Raw genomic sequence first — 16,036 nt, 5'->3', positions numbered from 1 at the left:
CATCAGGAGGTGGGCAGAGCTACCTCTCGCCACAGGCCCTCACCCTCTGCCTCGTCTCATCTTTCCTCCCTTCCGCCTCTCTCCTCGGCACGACTGCTGCCTGCCCTGATTTCAGACAAGCTGGATCCGCGATCCGTTAGCCCCACCCCTTTTAAAGGGGAGCTCCATGTCCGCTGCAGCTGATGTCAGAGGATGGGCGGTGCTACTTCTCGCTGCAGCCCCTCACCCTCTTCCTCCTCTCCTGCTCCTTCCCTTCTGCCTCCTTGTGTCTCCTCTTTCCTCCCTTCCGCCTCTCTCTTCTCAGCCCGAGTTCTGCCTGCCCCGATCTCAGACAAGCTGGATCCGTGATCCGTTAGCCCCTCTCCTTTTAAGGGGGAGCTCCGGGTCCGCTGCGGATGATGTCAGGGGGTGGGCGGAGCTACCTCTCACTGCAGCCCCTCACCCTCTGCCTCCTCTCCTGCTCCTTCCCTTCTGCCTCCTCGTGTCTCCTCTTTCCTCCCTTCCGCCTCTCTCCTCCTCGGCCCGACTTCTGCCTGCCCCGATCTCAGACAAGCTGGATCCGTGATCCGTTAGCCCCTCTCCTTTTAAGGGGGAGCTCCGGGTCCGCTGCGGGTGATGTCAGGGGGTGGGCGGAGCTACCTCTCACCGCAGCTCCTCACCCTCTGCCTCCTCTCCTGCTCCTTCCCTTCTGCCTCCTCTTGTCTCCTCTTTCCTCCCTTCCGCCTCTCTCCTCGGCCCGACTTCTTAAGACTGAGCCAAAAGGAAAGATTTATAAACTATAAAGTTTTACCTCATGCAAAATTATCATTTCTTTCATAAGACCTTAGCTATTTTTTCTGAGGCCCTCCAAGTATCTACACATCCAAAATGTAGCCCTGCAAACAGTTTGACTTTGAGACCACTGCTCTAGATGGATTCATGTGGTGATTTTATCAGCATAGATTGGCTATGGCAAACAGCCACCAATCTCGTTGAAAGCCCACTTTAGCAGTGGTGTGGCTTCTTCCTGGGCAGTCTCGGGCAGTTCTGCCCAAGGAGATAAGTGTTCGACAGATGACACATATGAACATCAAATAGCCAACATACAAGAAATGATATACCAGCTGATATGATTTGGAGTTCCTTTCAAGATTTAGAATGGAATAACTATATCAAATTATATAACAAGTACTCAAAATCATACTGTGTTTTGGACTCATGTCCCCTGGAAATTATGAAAGCAGCTCCATTAGACTTTAAACTATCGATGCTGAATTATTTAACCGATAACCTAAAAAATGGAAAATTCCTCACTAACAATGGCCACATAATAACCCCAATTCCAAAAAATAGTAAAGAATCTTCAGCTCTAGTCATCAACTACAGACCAGTAGCATCAATTCCATTTATTGTAAAACTCATGGAAGGATTGGTACATACCCAATTAATGGAATATCTTAATCAGTTCTCTCTCTTACATGAAACTCAATCTGTTTTAGACCTTTGTTCAGCACTGAGACAGTAATTGCCATTATCTTGGATAACTTATGCCTCCTGTTCAGTAAGGGACTTAACGCCCTGATCATGCAATTCGAAATGAGCTCTGCGTTTGACTTAGTAGATAATGGGAAACTGCTACAATGCTTAGATGCAATTGGTATCAAAGAAGAGGTTCTAGACTGGTTTTGAGGTTTCCTTATGTCTCGCACCTATCAAGTACGTTTCAATTATGATCTCTATGATAACTGGAACAATCCATCTGGCAAGGGTCACCACTATCCCTATTGCTTTTCAATGTCTACGTCTTCATTAGGTGCACAATTGTCCCAGCTGGGGATAAAATTATTTAGCTATGCAGATGACTTCACGATCATTATCCCATTCACTAACTCTCTCAGAAGTCATTCCCAAAGCAACAGAAGTACTAAATTTGATGCAGCAATGGATGACAGAATTCAGACTGAAACTTAACTCAGAAAAAACAAAATTTTTGGTTGCTTCGCCACACCTGCTTGATACCAAAACATCACTATGCATCAATAAACTCAGTTATCCTATACAATCTACTATGAAGGTACTGGGTGTAACACTGGACCAGAGCCTAACCATGAAAGACCAGCTTCAGTCCATTAGAGCATATTTTGATGTGTCATCATTCAGAATTCTGATACAATCCCTCATACTGAGTCAACTTGATTACTGTAATATCGCCTACTTGACAATTTCCCTGAAGAATATGCGGCGACTACAACTAGTGCAAAATACAGCGATCAGACTGATCTTCGGGTTGAAGAAGTTTGACCATGTTACACCTTCCTACCAACTTCTGCATTGGCTGCCGATGGAGGCACATGTGAAGTTCAAGTTTGGTTGTTTCTGTTTTAAGGTACTATTCAGTTTAGCCTCTAAATACATAACTGACCTTTTCTCTTTCTCAGCCAACAGACATAAGAGAAGCTCACACTTGAATTTTGTTTCCCCTCCAGTTAGAGGATGTAAATTTAAGACATTAACATCTCTCACATCAGGCAGCATTATGGGGTAAAGATATAGAACAATTGCTTACATCTACTATTTATGGGGAATTTAGGAAACGCCTAAAAACATATCTGTTCCTAAAGTACTTAGGCAACTAACCTGCACAATCTCATTCCACAATAACTGATCCCTAGAGCTGTTAATCACTAGCTTTTAACTTTGTTAAATTCACTCAATCTGTAACATCTTTTAATTATTGTAAACCGCATAGAACGTCACGGTCCTGCAGTATATAAACTTTTATATTATTATTACTATTATTATGTAGGGCTACATGCTCTACTATCCATAATTTTGCAAAGTTCTACACTCGTAGCAGCGTAGCACATGAAGACGTCATGTTTGGGTCATCAGTTTTATGGGCAGGCTCATCTGTCCCGCTCTAGATGTAAGATACTGCTATATTTTGTCACCTAGAGTCTAGATCAGGGGTAGGCAAACTTTTTGACCCATGGGCTACAATGGGTTCTTAAATTTGACAGAGGGGCTGGGGGGGGGGGGAGTCTGATGCAGTTGGAAACAGCACTCCCGCGGCTGTCAGCTGCTAAATCCTCGCAAATTTTCTTTTTGCGCATTGTGCCTCCCTCCTATGTCCTTGGTGCCCCATTGCCTCCCTTCCTATGGTCCTTAGTGCCCCAAGCCGACCTGCACCAGCTGCATTTAATTACTTCCCACCATCCACTGAAGCCGCGCCGAAGCCTGCCTGCCCCCAAGCCCACCCGCCGCTGATTCCTCCTTACCTCTCCTGGTCCACCACCCGCCCATCCGTCGCCACTCGCCCACTATATTTACTTACAGCCCCACTAGTTTCAAGTTTTATTTATATTTGATTAATCGCTTAATTAAAATTGTTTCTAAGCGAATTACAATATATAAAAGTAACATATAATTAAACATAATATTAAAATAAGAAATAACATATAAGATATTATAAAACTAGCAATTTATACAATGAATACAATTTTTTTTAAAAAAGGAGGATTTACATAATAAGTATATATGATGGGCTAATAAATTTATACAATGATGAAAAAGATAAACATTAAAAAAGGAAGAATTAGGAAAAAAGCGTGGAAAAGAAGAAAGGGAAAGAGGAAGAACTCAAAAGTAATTTATAAGTTGAAAGCATCCTTAAATAAAAAGCATTTTAAATTCTTTTTAAAATCGCTTAAGTTATTATCATCTCTTAACTATAAAGGTAATGAATTCCAGAGTTATGGCGCTGATACAGAGAACATATCTTGTCGGCGGGTTCCAATAATTTTTAAGGAGGGAATCGTTAAGGGTTTATGGTTGGTTGATAGAAGAGAATGTGAGGTACTATATGGAATAAGTACTTTATTTATGAATTGAGGCTCATTACTATCAAGAGTTTTGAATGTTAGTAATAAGATTTTATAAGTAATACGATGATTGATGGGGAGCCAATGAGATTTAATCAGAAAGGGAGTGACATGATCATATTTTTTACCTTTATAAAGTTTAATGGCAGTATTTTGTATAATTTGTAAGCGTTTTTCTTTTTGTGTAATATTTAACAATAGAGAATTGCAATAATCAAGTTTAGAAATGATTAATGAGTGAAGTAGGATATTTAGGGATTTTGGTTCTAAAAACTTTGAAATTGAACGAATTAAACGAAGTCTAAAGAAGCATGATTTAACAGTATTATTTATATGATCATGGTAGGAAAGGTTGTTGTCAATAATGATACCAAGGATTTTTAAAGATGATACAATCTCAATAGAAGTATTGCCGAGAATGAAAGGAGCACACAGATTAATTCCTTGTTTCCAAGTGAATAGTAAAGCCTTAGTCTTTTGTACGTTTAAGGCTAACATATGAGAGGTAAGCCATTGTTGAACTTTTTCTAATTTTAAGTTAATTTGTTGTAATTCTTCTTTATTTTCTGGATCTATTGGGTGAATGATTTGTATGTCATCTGCATAAATAAAAATGGTAAATCCTATAGATTGACATAAAGTCAGTAGAGATAAAAAAATGTTGAATAGTAAAGGTGATAAAATGGATCCTTGTGGGATACCATGATTAAGAGTGTAAGGCTTAGAAGTAGAATTATTAAAAGTAACTGTCGATGAACGATTAGACAAAAACGATTTAAACCAATCAAATATTTGATCACAAATTCCAATGGCTTTTAATCTATTGAGAAGTAATTTGTGATCAATGGTATCAAAAGCGGCAGACAAGTCTAATGAAAAAAGGATAATAGAACATAAGAACATAAGAAAAGCCCTCACCGGATCAGACCGAGGTCCATCCAGTCCGGTGACCTGCACAAGCGGCGGCCCTTTTAGGTACTCCTGATTGGAGACCCAGATATACCATAGCCCTCAATACGATTTGCAAGAAGGTGTGCATCCAACTTGCGCTTGAATCCCAGAACAGTAATCTCCATCCCAACATCCTCCGAGAGAGCATTCCAAATTCCCAGCACGCGCTGTGTAAAAAAGAACTTCCTGACATTCGTCCTGAACCTGCTGCCAATAGACTTATGATGATCTAAATAATAGTATATATTTGTAGTTAAACCAATCAATGGAGTATTCTGTAGAATGATTTTTCCTAAATCCTGTTTGATTTGGATGGAGAACATTGGTTGATTCTACAAAATCCGATAGTTGTTCAAATACTATTCGTTCCGTCAATTTTGCTAGAAAAGGTAGATTAGCTATAGGGCGGTAGTTTGAGGGGTCATCCAAATTAGATTTGTGATCTTTTATTATTGGCAAAATAATGGTAGTTTTCCAAGGAGAAGGCACTGAACTAAATTTAAGGCCATTTGTGATGAAAGAATGTATAAAGAAACCAAAACATAAAATTTTTTTTTTTAGAATAAGTGGAGGAATGAGTTCTGAACGAGACCCCTTTAAATTAACTCTTTGAAAGAGATGTTCAATTTCATCTAATGAAGGAAGTTTGAAAGTAGAACATTTAGCAGTAGGAAGCAATCCTTCTGTAGGAGAATTAGAGATATCATTATATGATATACAGCCAAGTTTATTCCGAATATTACTGATTTTGTTGCAGAAAAAGTCCGCAAGGTCTTGAGCTGATAGACTATTTTCAATCTTGTTGTCTTGCTTTTGTGAGATAGGAGAAATAGATTTTAGAATAGCGTAAAGAATTGATGGATTTTTTGCCTTTGAAATTTTTGAAGAGTAGTAATTACTTTTTGCAGAATTGATTTTGGATTTATAATAAATTGCATGATCCTTATAGTTTTTTAAGTTATTAGGAGATTTGTTTTTGCACCATTTTCTTTCGAGAGAGCGTAATTGTTTTTTGAGTAGTAAAAGTTCATTTGAAAACCAAGGGTTATATGTTTTACAAAAAGAGATAGTTTTAGTGATCAAAGGTACATTTTTATCTAGTAGGAATTGCATTGTCGAATTCCAGGAGTTAAAGCTGTTCTTCTAATGTAGTTGTATTTGAGTTTAGAATTTTAGGGTCTAAATGAGGGGAAATGTTTGATGGTTCCAATTTAGTGTAATCTCGGTATGAAATTTTTTGGGATTGTGAATGAGTAATTTGTTGTTTAAGGTAAATCTTAAAAGAGATAAAGTAGTGATCTGACCAGGGGATGGGCATGATGTGAGGATTGGAATGATTTGAATGTTGATCTTTAGACGTTAAAATCATGTCAAGTGTATGATCTGCAGAATGTGTTGGACTATGAATTATTGGCTGAAGATTAAGAGTATTAATATGCATTAGTAATTCGTTAGTAGAAGAGTTGGATAAATCACTGGTGCCGCAACGAAGGGAAGGTCCAGACCAGCCCATCCCGGACCTTCTCTCCATCAGAATTGATGTCAGGAGGCTTGTGGGTACGCGCCTGGTCCTTCCCTTCGTTGCAGCACCAGTGGGGCAGTAAATATAGTGGGCGGACGGGTGGTCCTTGTACTGCACATTTAGAAACCCTGCCTTACGCTGCAGAAAAGGGCAAACTACAATGCCGCGGGCCGGGTTAAAAAACTAAACGGGCCGGATTTGGCCCATGTCTGGTCTAGATTCCTATACCCTCACACCAAAATAGAAAATTAGGTTGCTGGATGCCCTGCACTGTCAATTCACAATTTGCTTTCTTACTGCCTTGGTTATTCTTATGGCAACAAATTCCACAGTACAACTGCATGAAACAAAAAAGAAAATGAGAAAAATTTATTAGACTTAGCCGGCATTTCTTCTATCACCTCTCTCCAGTACCATAAGAACCTAAGAATCGCCACTGCTGGGTCAGACCAATGGTCCATCGTGCCCAGCAGTCCGATCACACGGCAGCCCCCAGGTCAAAGACCAGTGCTCTAAATGCGTCCAGCCTCATCTGCATACATTCCAGTTTAGCAGGAACTTGTCCAACTTTGTCTTGAAGCCCTGGAGGGTGTTTTCCCCTATAACAGACTCCGGAAGAGCGTTCCAGTTTTCTACCACTCTCTGGGTGAAGAACTTCCTTACATTTGTATGGAATCTATCCCCTTTCAACTTTAGAGCATGCCCTCTCGTTCTCCCTACCTTGGAAAGGGTGAACAATCTTGGCCCTGATTCTGCAAAGTGCTGTCCCAATTTTAGGCAGCTGTAAGCGTCCTACAGCTGTCTAATCAGCCAATCGGGATGCACGTTTAAAAAAAAAAAAATGCTTCCCAGGCAGGCCGCCTATATTGAAGGCACCTCTGGGAGCCTAGGGAGGCCTGCAAGACGCCTAAGGGCCTTAGGCGAACCTAGGCGTCTCCCTAGTAGAGGAAGAGACGCTTAAAATGTAGGCCAGCAAAATGCTGTCCTACATTGTAAGTAGACGCGGCCGCTATACTTATCGCGGCAAGGGATCTCCCTGCCGCAATAAGTATAGCAGCCGCGGCTGCCTGTGCGATCACCGGCAGGAGGGTGCCGAAACCCCCCCAAACTCCCAATCACCGGCAGGAGGGTGCTAAACCCCTCCTGCCGGAAAGCCACCCCTGCCCCCCAAAACTGTAGATCACAGGCAGGAGGGTGCCGAACCCCTCCTGCCGGAACCCCCCCAAACTCCCAATCGCCGGCTGAAGGGTGCCCAACCCGTGTTGGATAGCCAGACCCCCCCATGCTAATGACCTCCCCCCTGATGACTCCCCTAACCTCCCAACTAACCTTTAAATGTTGGCTGGCTAGACGGGTCTTGCTGCTGTCCAGCCGACAGGCCCGCCTCGTCGAAATGAGACGGGCCTGCCCCTTCCCAAGTCTAAGGCCTGATTGGTCCAGGCTGTAGAAGCCTGCACCAATCAGGCCTTAGACATAGCGGGTCCACCCATCCCCACTAACCCTAAGGTGTGATTGGCCCAGGCTCGTAGGCACCTGGGCCAATCAGGCCTTAGACTTAGAGGGGATGGGCCGGGACGAGGCGGGCCTGTCAGCTGGACGGCAGCAAGACCCGTCCAGTTAGCCTACATTTAAAGGTTAGTTGGGGGGAGGATGAGTCATTGGGGGGAGGTCGTTAGCATGGGGGGTCCAGCTTTCCAGCAGGAGGGGTTGGGCACCCTCCTGCCGGCGACTGGGAGTTTGGAGGGGTTCCGGCAGGAGGGGTTCAGTACCCTCCTGCCGGCGATCTAGTTTCGGTGGGTAGGGGCAGCTTTCCGGCAGGAGGGGTTCAGCACCCTCCTGCCGGCAATCAGAGGCGATCGCTATACTTATCCCTTGCCGCGATAAGTGTAGCGGCCGCCTCTATTCTAACCAGATTCTCTAACCGGCGTCTGTAACATGGACGCTGGTTACAGAATCGGGCGTCCTATACAGAATCTGGGCCTCTGTCTTTATCTGCTAAGTCTATTCCCTTCATTATTTTGAATGTTTCAATCATGTCCCCTGTCTCCTCTTTTCAAGGAAGAAGAGGCCCGGTTTCTCCAATCTCTCACTGTACGGCAACTTCTCCAGCCCCTTAACCATTTTAGTCACTCTTCTCTGCACCCTTTCGAGTAGTACCCCCGTGTCCTTCTTCATGTATGGCGACCAGTGCTGGATGCAGTACTCCAGATGAGGGCGCACCATGGCCCGGTACAGCGGCATGATAACCTTCTCTGATCATGATCCCCTTCTTTATTATTCCTAGCATTCTGTTCACCCTTTATGCCACTGCACATTGCGCGAACGGTTTCATTGACTTGTCGATCAGAACTCCCAAGTCTCTTTCCTGGGAGGTCTCTCCAAGTACTGCCCTGGACATCCTGTATTCATGCATGAGATTTTTGTTACCGACATGCATCACTTTAAACTTATCCACGTTGAAACTCATTTGCCATGTCGATGCCCATTTCTCAAGCTTGATTATGTCATGATACAGATCTTTGCAATCCCCGTGTCTTCACTACTCAATAACTTCGTATTAGAGTTGCGTGGGGACAGGAATCCCTCCGTCTCCATCCGTCCCTGCGAGGAATCCCCTCCTTCCCCACCCGTACCTATAAACTACAGAAAGTTATTTCATTTAATTATGCTACTGAATTAAAGGCTCTGGTAGAAACCCATTTACAAATAAGCAAAAAGACTAATTGAGAAATATTAATTGGGAAGAATACATACTTTGTAAACGGGTTTGTACCAGAGCTTCTAATGTTTATAAATTTTTATCAACACAACTAATATACTACTTTATCCTAAAGCAAAAAAAAAAAAAAAAAAAAATTTTTTTTCCTACCTTTGTTGTCTGGTTTCTGCTTTCCTCATGTTCTCATTCAATTCCTTCCATCCACTGTCTCTCTTCTCTCTGCGTCTTCCATTTGCTCTGTTACTGTGCCTTTCCCTTTCTCCCATCCAAATTGGTTTAGCACCCATCTTCTTCCCTCCGTTCCCCCGAGTCTGGCATCTCTGTCTTCTTCCTACCAGCGTCTTCTCCCCACTCTCTTCCTCATGTCTTGTCAGCGTCCTTCTCCCCCGTCTTCCCCATGTGCTTTCAGAGTCCTTCTCCCTCCTCTGTCTTCCCCATGTCCTTTCAGCGTCCTTCTCCCCCGTCTTCCCCAGTGCTTTCAGCGTCCTCCCCCATTTTACCTTGTCTTTTCCTCTCCACTCCCTTTCCTCCCTCCCTGCCCCTTACCTTTGTGGCGCTTCCCTACCCGACTGACAACAGAACAGGCCCGGTCCGACAAACCTCCCTGCCCTGTAGCCGCGAATCTAAATTACCTTCTTACAGCAGCTGGAGTATTGAAGCTGCTGTAAGAAAGTAATTTAGATTCGTGGCTACAGGGCAGGGAGGTTTATGGGACCGGGCCTGTCGGTCGAAGGAAGCGCCACAAAGGTAAGGGGACCTGGCCGGCTGTGCATCCCCCTATGGCTGCACCCGGGGCAGACCTCCCTCCCCGCCCCCCCTTGGGACACCACTGCCGATCGCAGCACACAGCCGATTGGAACGGAAGTCTTCCCGATGTCAGCACTGACATCGGAGGAAGGGCAGGTAGGGAGAAGACGAGCCTCGCATCCAACCCCACGACCCTAGGGGGCGTCCCCACAGAATCCCCGTGACCCAAAGGGGGAACCCGCGGGATTCCCGTCGTCCCCGTGCAGCTCTCTACTTCGTATCATCTGCAAATTTAATCACCTCACTCGTACCAATGTCCAAATCGTTTATAAAGATGAAGAGCACATGTCCAAGCACCGAGCTCTGAGGCACCCCACTGGTGACACTTCCAGTCCAAGTATTGTCCATTTACCCCCAATCTCTGTTTCCTATGCTCCAGCCAGTTTTTAATCTGCGTATTTCACCCTCGATTCCATGGATCACAATTTTCTGAAGTAGTCGTTCATGTGGAACCTTGACGAACGCCTTCTGAAAATCCAGATATACAATGTTGACTGGGTTGCCTTGTCTATCTGCCACATATCTCCTTCCATCACTATGTCCAATATTCCTCCCCAATCTCTGTTCCCTCTCCATCACATTCAACATTTCTCCCTCATCTCTTCCCCATGCATCTCTACCTCTCCTCTCTATGCCCAATTTTCCTTTCCCTCTCACACTCATGCCCAATTCTTTCTAGTCCCTTCCTCCCTCCCATGTCCCATATTCATGCCACCTCCCTTCCTTCCATTGTCCCAGAATTGTGCTTCACCAAAGCCCCAACACGTTCCTTCCCACCTTTGTCCCAGATTGTGTCCCCTTGTTCGAGCTGCACTCGCTCCATCTGCCTTCAGCAGCTTGGGGTGATCCACAGGCAATACATACACTGCATGTGGCTGACCCACAAGCCTTTCCTCTGACATCAGTGTGTGAACTGCTGCTGGCTGCATGCCCCCTAAGCCGCTGAAGGCAGAAGGACCAAGTGCAGCAAAGAAGTAACTGGGAACCTCCCTGGATTGATTTTCTTTGACATCAGCACTGACACCAGAGGAAAGCCCTGTGGGTCAGCTTCAGGAGGGGGCGGGCAAGAATCGCCAGCTTTAGCATGTGGGGTGGGCAGCGAGAGAGCCCTGGTGTCAACAGTTGCATTGCTTCGACGGACAGGTGGCCAGGAAATATTCTTCGCAGTGGTCATACTGCGTACCCCCAAGGGTACGTGTACTGCATGTTGAGATACACTAGGATAGAGTAACAGAAAATAAGGCTAACTTAAAATAAAATTGCATGTGAAGGCAGGAAAGTCCATGAAAATGATCTGAGTAGAAGTGGGTAAGAAAGTCCTGCTATGGTTTGTGTAGTCAGTTTTTTAATTTTTGTACATGACTACTTCGCTGCTTTTTCACAGGACAGAAGGCAGACATTCTGACATTGTTGCTGGCCCTGGGAGGCTAATATCTCTTGCATTTTCCTTGTAAATGTCATATGCCAAATTTAGTTTTACTGATCCTGGGTGCAAAAAGGTTGGAGCTTTGAGATACTACAATTATGGGACATGAGCTGCACATGATGTAACCTCATTAGGAGTCTTATTTTGCTTTTTTTTCTTGGCTCTCCTCACTGGTTGCAGAATAAGGGGGAAGTTATCAAGATGTAGCAAACTTTTACCACACCCTCATTTATCACAGGAGTCACCAACCTGTGGTTTGTCTCACACTAATTACCATGGTAAATACTACATGCGATCCCACTACACAAGCAGGTTATTGCAGCAGCCTGTGACTGTTCTCTTGGGCCACATCATCGCTAGAGATGCAGTACTGTCCCCACCCCCAACCACTCCACCCTGATCAAGCCCTAATGGTATTCTTGCAGTACTACCACAAGGGGTTGTCACATTTCCTTATATAGAGATTACTGCTAGGGGTGCCATTTTGTGACATCAGAAGGGCAGAAGCAACTATGGATTAGTCTGTCCATAATTTGCAGCTATTGTACCTTTCTTGTTCAAGCCTGTAGTATATAAAAAATAATTACCTGATTACACACATAATTTTCATCTTGACTAGACTATATTGTCTTTCTCATTGGTGATTTAGGATTTATAACTGGGTTTAAAAAAAAATATGGAATTATAATTGTTGCAGTTTTCCGGTTCTCACTGCATTTGGGTAGGTAGAACCGACGTCTTAGCCCTCATGCTGTGACTTTCTTCAGCATGTACTGCGAGGTCTGCAGTTTGGTTTTATATATAGTGAGTCGTCAAACCTGATTAGCTGGAGCTTGAGGTGACTAAGACAGGAATGTTCATTGGTCACTTTCCTGCTTCAGTCACCTCAAGCCCCAGCCCAACCGATTTGAGGACCCAGCAACAGAAGCCTAAGAGAACATGATTATAATAAATACTACAGGTTCTCCATGGGAACACTTCAGCTTCTTGTAGTCAAAACTACTGAGAAAGACAAGTTTGTATTGCAGTCAATAAAAAAAGTGATTTTACAGTGACCTTATGAAGTAGAGCCAGGAGAATGAGCAAAACAGTTTATTATATATGTCCACAAAGATTCAGACCCGACACGGCACTGTGTTTCAGCATATAGTGCATTTGCCTCAGGGGTCAAACATATTCTGCGGTGGACCTTATAAAACTAGAAACAGGAGACTAAACAATCTTGTGAATCTGTCAGATATCAGTATGGGTGTCTATGACTACAATATCACACACTTAGATTTTTCAGTTGAAAAGCTATAAAGACCAAAGTTCAGGATGTTTGTGGTCACTATTAGACACCCATACTGATGTCTGAAAGATTCACAAGGTTGTTAATGTTTTATGACCCCTGAGGCAGGCACATTATATGCCGAAACACAGTGCTATGTCAAGTTTGAATCTTTGCAGACTTATACAATAAACTGATTTAACCCCACTTTTTTATTGTCTTTTGCATGGGTCTCTCCTTTGTTGGACTCTTTCGTATCCAATTGTATGGAATTGTATTGCTGAATTGTACGTGCTAAATTATGATGTGGACAAAGGATACTCTAATCTTCTGAACAGCATGGATTTTAACTTACCATTTTGTTTTACAGATATCGGGACTAAATGTAAAAGGAATAGCACCCTACACATTTGCTGGTTAGAGGCAGTATTTTATCTCTGAATTTTGTCAAGATCATGAAGAAAAGATGAAGAAAAATTATAGTTATTAAAATCTTCTATAAAATAGCAAATTTACACATAAGCAATACTTTCTGTATTGATAAATTTTCTTTATTTGTATTTGTACAAATTGAGACAAATTAAGAAATGTGCTAAAATATATATTTAAATCTCTACAGACAGGAAGAAAGATATCATGTAGTCTTAACAACTTAAGTAATCATTTTTGATCAAGGTATCATGACCTAAAAAGAATCCCAATCTTTCAGAAGTACACATTTACATCTATCAGAGGGGATACAAATGAAATCAAAGCTGTTATTTCTCAATATCCATCCTGGTAGCAAAACATTTACAATCATCATTAATCAACTGGTGAAATGTTATAGACAAATCCAAGGTTTTTTTAGAACAATATTTAAGGCTTCAGTGAAAATTCCTTATACTGTTTTTCATTAAAAAAATGACAAGGCTATGCAGTTTTTGTAGCAACTCAGACTACATGGATGACTCCCAGAACTACTTCTCTCTGCTAAAGCTTTCACTGATAAATCCAATCAAAATCATATTAAAAATAATTATTTCAAAGTTCTGAAGAATTTAACAAGCAGTGTCTCTAGGCCCAGTGCTCTTATGAACATTAATAGCAGTTTATGGCTAGTTACCAGCATTCAAGACCATTTGAGTATATGCAGTTGGACTAACATATTAATAACACATATTAATGTTAATGCATGATTAAGCTTAATGTATTACATTAGTAATTCCAGCTGTAAATGTCCTTTCCCACACTGTTCCCTATCTTCATATGATAGCACAAGATGCTTCATACCGGATAGAAAGGACTATACCATATCACACAATCTTCTCATCATACCATCATTAAAACTAATTAATACACTGAGATCCAATAACTTCGCTGTCACTGCACCCTCTTTGGAATTCGCTGCCTAATCATTTACGAATCGAATCCACAACAAAGCAATTTAAAGCAAAACTAAAAACATTCCTATTTGAAGATGCTTTTGGATAAAACTGTCCTTTTCAGGACTAAATCAACTACAGCCTCTACCCTTACCTATTGTTTCTTCCCTAAGTGTGCCTTTTCTCAAATATTGTAGTGCCATCCTTCTTTCCCAATTGTCTGCAGTTAGTATATGTTTTTGTGTCTACAAACCCAACATGGTTTGTATAATTTTTTAATTCCAATTGTTTTATTCCTTTTTAAAGATATTTCTTTTTATTATTGTTGTACACCGCTTAGAAATTTGAAGCGGTATAAATTTTTTAAAATAAACTTTAAACATGAATTTTTGAAAACACAATCAGAAGCATATAGTGAATACAGTATATAGACATTAGCATCCTGAAGCTTCAAATCTCGCTTATTGTTTTTGATCTTTTATTTTGCTATTTCTCCATGATTTTAAATGTTATGCAAGGAGTCTACCACCGTTCTTGTTATATAAAAAATATCCAGCAAGTTGGAAATAGATTTATCAGCTTGATGACTTATCAATTTAATCCATTTGTATGAGACTGAAATTGATTAAAGTAATTGTTACTTTTGGTGTGCTGCATTTTTTTTATTGTGTACAATTCTGTTATTAAATCTTTATTGATTTTCAAACTTTGATAGTGTAATACAAATGATCTTATCAGAAAAGCTGTACAAAAACACTTAACTATATAATTATTACATTAACAATCATTTCCTCCCCTCCTTAACTTATTTAAATAGCTCATAAAATAATTTAAATATTATAATGAAATTAACTTTTCAAAATATATTTCCCACCGCCTACCCACCCACCCTGAATGTGCATACAATATAATGAAAAAAAGAAAGAAATATGACAATAAAATTAGTCAATGAACTCCATACATCTTTAAAAGACTTATTCCCAAAATGTTCTGCCATCTTTTCATACTTATTCGTGGTACACAGTTACCCACCAAAAAGTAAAGTTAATCCTATCATAATTTTTCCAATTTTGAGTAATCAGTTGAACCCATATTCCTGTTAAGATCAGGAAGATAACTTTTATATCTAAGGTAGTTTTAACATGAAGCAGTGTACCACAAATTATCGCCTCATATGACAAGGGGATAGATGATTCAAGAATGAGATTAATTTGTCCCCAAATTGACTTCCAGTATCAATGGACAAAAATATAACAGATGATCCAAAGTTCCTATATTAATATGACAATGCCAGCATCTATTAGATTTAGAATTATCAATTTTTTGTAAACAAACTGGGGTCCAAAAATTCCTATGCAATAAAAATAACCATGTTTGTCTCATAGATGCTGACGCTGTACATTTCAACCTCCAAGTCCAAATTTGTGGCCAACGATATACAGAAATATACTGTTTTATCTCGATGCTCCAGATGTCTCTAAGACTATTTTTTGGCTTTTTATTTAAAAATCCAGAAATTAAATTTGTACCACTGGTCGGCCTGATGTCCTACTAGATCTGTCTAGTAGCAAAGGATCTGCAAGCTATAAGTTTTTAAACTTTTCCATTCAGGGAACCCACTCTGAATAGTCTGCTTCAACTGCAACCACCTATATTGTTGAGACTTTAAAATTCCAAATGATTGTTGCAGCCATGAAAAATCAAGCAGCTTTCCATTAGACATAACATCGTCCAATGTCCGAATACTTGCCTGCATCCAATTCTTCCAGGCAATCCCAACACCGCCTATTTGAATCTTGGAGTTTAACCATAAGGACTGTAAAGTAGATTTCATTATAGGAACTTCTGTTAGTTTGTCAATAAATTTAATTGTTTTCCATGTATCCAATAAAATTATATTGTCCTTAGCATATCTGGGTAGCTTGATACTTAGTACATGAGATAGTCGCATCGGGGACATAATTTTCCATTCAAGATATAACCAATCTGGCTGATGTTCCAGCTCAGGGAGGATCCAATACATACCTTGACACATTATATAGGCTTGATGATACCTATAAAAGTTGGGAAAATTTACCCCACCCTCTCCAATTGGTTTTTGCAAAGATACTAAAGCA

The 16,036-nt window shown here is 41.4% G+C and overlaps 1 protein-coding gene across 7 annotated transcripts in view; it reads left to right on the top strand.

Annotated features, from left to right (window-relative positions):
• The window catches only part of RGN (regucalcin), a 677,053-nt gene extending 662,487 nt beyond the window's left edge, over positions 1-14,566 (top strand). For all 7 annotated transcript variants that reach the window (XM_033948729.1, XM_033948730.1, XM_033948728.1 and 4 more), the window contains one exon: positions 12,926-14,566. In XM_033948729.1, the coding sequence (XP_033804620.1) occupies positions 12,926-12,976 (51 nt within the window). In that variant the 3' untranslated portion in view covers positions 12,977-14,566. The remainder of the gene's footprint in view (positions 1-12,925) is intronic.
• Positions 14,567-16,036: the final 1,470 nt, after the last annotated feature.

The sequence above is a fragment of the Geotrypetes seraphini genome, chromosome 6, assembly GCF_902459505.1.
Source record: "Geotrypetes seraphini chromosome 6, aGeoSer1.1, whole genome shotgun sequence".
In the NCBI taxonomy this organism is placed as follows: Eukaryota; Metazoa; Chordata; class Amphibia; order Gymnophiona; family Dermophiidae; genus Geotrypetes; species Geotrypetes seraphini.
Note: the sequence above shows the minus strand (reverse complement) of the source record. Positions and strands in the feature narration are given on the sequence as shown.